Source organism: Bison bison, unplaced genomic scaffold (assembly GCF_000754665.1).
Source record: "Bison bison bison isolate TAMUID 2011002044 unplaced genomic scaffold, Bison_UMD1.0 scf7180017864518, whole genome shotgun sequence".
Lineage (NCBI taxonomy): Eukaryota > Metazoa > Chordata > Mammalia > Artiodactyla > Bovidae > Bison > Bison bison.
Window position 1 is genome coordinate 20,027,661 of NW_011495071.1, and position 3,973 is coordinate 20,031,633.

Consider the following 3,973-nt stretch of genomic DNA (forward strand, 5'->3'; position numbering starts at 1 on the left):
TTTATGGGATCAAGAATATAAATAAGTACATGTTTCTTATAAGAACTGTGTTAATTCTTCTCCCCTTTATGAAATAAAGGCTTTCTGAAAAACCTGAAAGGTTCAGGAAGCAAACACTGTGGAGTGTTCTGGTATTCAGCCATCTGTCCTTTTCAAGTAACCACATTCTGTGAACAGTCCTGCCAGTAGAGTGGAATCCAGGCAGGATTGGTCAATAAAGTTCCAAAAGTTGTACTCGGAGAACACAATTTTATAAAGACTGACCCTTTAATTAAGACAAAAAAGCAAAAACATGTATTATATGTGGAGACGATTTAAACAACATGAGACGATAAGGTGAAGGGGCTTCTGACAGTCATTGATACTTTAAGGATGAAAGACCCTGTTTTCTACAAAAACCATGATGTGAAATTTAGGAAACCATTATTAAATGTGGCATAGATTTTTTTTTTAAAAAGGCCCCAAAGAAAAACAAATATTTTTACACAGTATTTCTCAGTGTCAAACTGTGTGATGCTTACTCATTATAATCAATATAATTATTTTATCTTTTGGCTTCCAGATGGAATTTTAGAAAATATCTGCAAGAAAATAGTTCAGAAAGTGCTTCCTCTCAAGTTCTTTGGTACAGTTTGGCCATTTTGATAGTTATTAATCCATTAAGTACTTTAACATATATGTATCAACAAAAATGCAAGAAGTACAAATGTTTAGAAAACCACAATTGAAGAATATATTATATTTTTGACCTCACAGAAAACTTAAGTCTAAGATTTTGTGTTTCTGAAACATGTCTGTACTGACTACCAGAAAGATGTCTGTACTGACTATAAGAACATCTTTAACTAGATTTATATTAAAGGAACATTACCTAAAACATCCCTTTTTGATTATTAGAATAAATGTCCTGTGTCCTGTTTTTTTAAGTAGAAGAGGCAAGTTTCAGCTTGAAAAACAAAGAATTTTGAATTTAATAAAGTTATATTCCTTTGCGCCTTCTGATTCAGCGAGTCTCAACATCTAGAATTTAATGTCAGTTATAGCATGTTACAGTTTATTCTTTTATTTCAGGAGACAGACAGTTAATTTTCCTCCTTCAGCATTTCCTCTATTTCCTTATCCCAGTTTTCATCTCGTTTCTCTGATTCTGCCACCACTTCATATTCCTGAAGTTCCTGTTGTAGTTCTTTCTCCCAATCTACAGAATCCTCTAAAAGAAACAAATGAGAAAGAAAAGATTCTGAATTCATCACGGTGGTCTGAACAATGCAGTCCAGTATACTTACCTATGTTAAGTACTAACCACAGAAATATTTACTGTCTCAGGCTTTGTTCAGCACTGTGTATGCTAAGAAACTGAACAGGTTTTAACTGTCACTGAAGAGAAATATGATAAGAAAGATACATTTATTAAATGCAGAAGCAAAGGTATCAGATGTCAGTAAATTTTGCATGTTATTTTCTTTTACCTAGGCCTCTGATTTTCTATTTAAGTAGATAATTGATAATTAATACTGGCAGCAAAAACAGCTAATGTTTCTAGAGCACTAACTCAGCCAGGCGAGGGCTAAGTGCTCTCTGCATATCACTCTTTAACCCTTAGAACAATCCGTGGACTAGAGACACAGTTATACACATCTGACAGATGGGGAAGTGGAGGTTTAGAGGCTAAGTGACTTGTCCAAGACCACAGAGCGTGACAGTGACAGACATACAGGTGGAACCTGAGCTGCAGGTGGTTCACCTCCGGGAGGCCAGCTTTATCACCAGTGCTTTCTGCACAACGGTGGGAATAGCTGTCTTCCCCGACGGTAAGTCTCTGAAAGCTTCATGAATGGTGAAGCCTTTGTCTGTCATCCAACAAGAAGCCACCAACCTGTCCTGATGTGCCAAAGAAAGCAGCCCCATCATTTGCACTTTTTTCCTATATCACCTTAAATTAATTTGGTTTTTAAAAGGCAGCCTGCTTCTTCCCAGAAGTGATGTGCTCATGGCACACAGCAACTGGAAAGAGTCTTAAACCTACAGTATAAACTCCAGCAGGGTGCAGCTTTGAGAGCAGAAGGCCAGAAGGCAGCATCTCCACAGGAAGGGCTGGCTTTGGTGCCCACTCCTGGCCACATATCCTCGGGGCTGAGATGCCTCAGAAGAGTCACTTAACCTCTGTGGTCTCAGTTTCTCCTTTTTACGCTTCTGTGCTTAGGGCAGAGGAATGGGAAGTCTGGTCATGTGTACCAGAATCCACCTTCTAGTGTGGAACACAGAGCAGTTTTGATGCAAAAGTTACAGCCTAGTTTTGTATATCTGCTCCAAAATAACAAAATTTTCTAAGGTCAACTTCGGCACTGGGGATGAGAACAGTGTTGTTGTTGGCTTTGTACCTTCCAGTGCGACTGTCCCCTCCTCTTTTTTGTCCAGCACCAGCTGCTCCATTTCCTTCCTCAGATCCTCCTGATCTAAGTTACAGGAATCGAAGGCATCACTGACAAACTCAGAAACACATGGGCTGGTAGAAATCTCCTCTTCGTCCTGAAAGGCAATACATGAGCCCTGAAAACAGTTTTTGAAGTGACATAGAGATTAGAGCTCGAGTTTATAGTCATCTAACGACTTACTGCAGCCTCACTTTCATTCCCCTCCTCCGCTAGTCGGATGGTCGCTGTGCTCCAACTCCTAACCTGCACACTGGCTTGCTGACCACAGGAGTGACCACCTGAGTCTCTCCACTCACTCACAGTTTGGATCACTCCAGTCATTCTGTCTAGTCCCCAAGGATGGCCTCAGGTCTCAGCTGTAGGTCTTTAACCCTTCAAGTACCGGATCCCTCTTCTTCAGAACAGATAAGACCCGTATGCATAAGCAGTTTTGAAATGGTATCTGAGCTAGTTGACAGAGTTACTTCATTTCTAGACATTATCTACTGGGTAAAATGTAAGACTGTATTACCTCTTGAGTTTTAAGCTGAGATTTGATTACGACAGGTGGTGTTTTGGGCCGTACTGCCTCTAAGAAGTGAGAAGAAGAGAGTCAAGAATTGTTTGATTTAATTCTGAATACATATGATAACAACTAAATTATTCATGAGTATGGTGATACTAAGTAATTTTCAGAAATGAGTTTTTAATGTTATGCTTTCTGTTTTTCTGTAATTATCATAGGAACTACCCAGATGAAACCATCTCAACCTCTTTCTTTTGGGGATATGTTTAGTATATATCATCATATTCTAATACCCCTTATGTAAGGTTTCCAGCAGGAAACAAATTTTGATTATTAGCAAAATGCATTGAAGAATAATTCTGCTCTTTCTTTTAAGATAATGAGAATTAAGTTTTCCTTTGTCACAAATGCTAGAAAGCACAAAGTATCAATAAAATGTAATGCTCAGTCACAGCAGCTCTCCTGTTAAGCCCATTTTGATACACATGCAGTTTGGGGCAAAATGGCATTTTCCAATAAAATTAATAAAGAAGAAATACTAAGTATGAGAGACAACTGGGATTCATATTAACATCTACATGCAAAGCAACAAATGTTCTTGTGAGAGCAACTTCGTTACGTTTCCTGACCCTAAATGCAGTTGTCAGGTGCCTTCCTAGTGGTCTATACAACCGGTGCCTTAGGAAGCACTGTTTTATATAATCATTTAAAATTCCATGTATGGATAAGTTTCCAGTTGTAACAGGTACCTATACAAAGCAGGTGTTCATTAAACATGAAAAATAGGACACAAGATACATATCTTAATAATTATTACAGGTATTAAATCAGGGGTCCCCAACCTCTGGCCCATGGACTGGCACCTTCTATCAGAGCAGCAGCAGCATCAGATTAGAAATAAAGTGCACAAGAAATGTAATGCGCTTGAAACATCCTGAAACCATCCCATCCCCTCTCCGGTCCTGGAGAAAAATTGTCTTCCACAAAACTGGTCCCTGGTGCCAAAAAGGTTGGGGACCACTTTTGAAATCAT

The 3,973-nt window shown here is 38.8% G+C and overlaps 1 protein-coding gene across 1 annotated transcript in view; it reads right to left on the reverse strand.

The window, feature by feature from the left end:
* Positions 1–248: 248 nt before the first annotated feature.
* Positions 249–3,973, reverse strand: part of SYAP1 (synapse associated protein 1) — a 42,490-nt gene continuing 38,765 nt past the window's right edge. The window contains 3 exon segments of the mRNA XM_010830627.1: positions 249–1,210; positions 2,382–2,529; positions 2,947–3,005. Of these exon segments, the coding sequence (XP_010828929.1) occupies positions 1,083–1,210; positions 2,382–2,529; positions 2,947–3,005 (335 nt within the window). The 3' untranslated portion in view covers positions 249–1,082.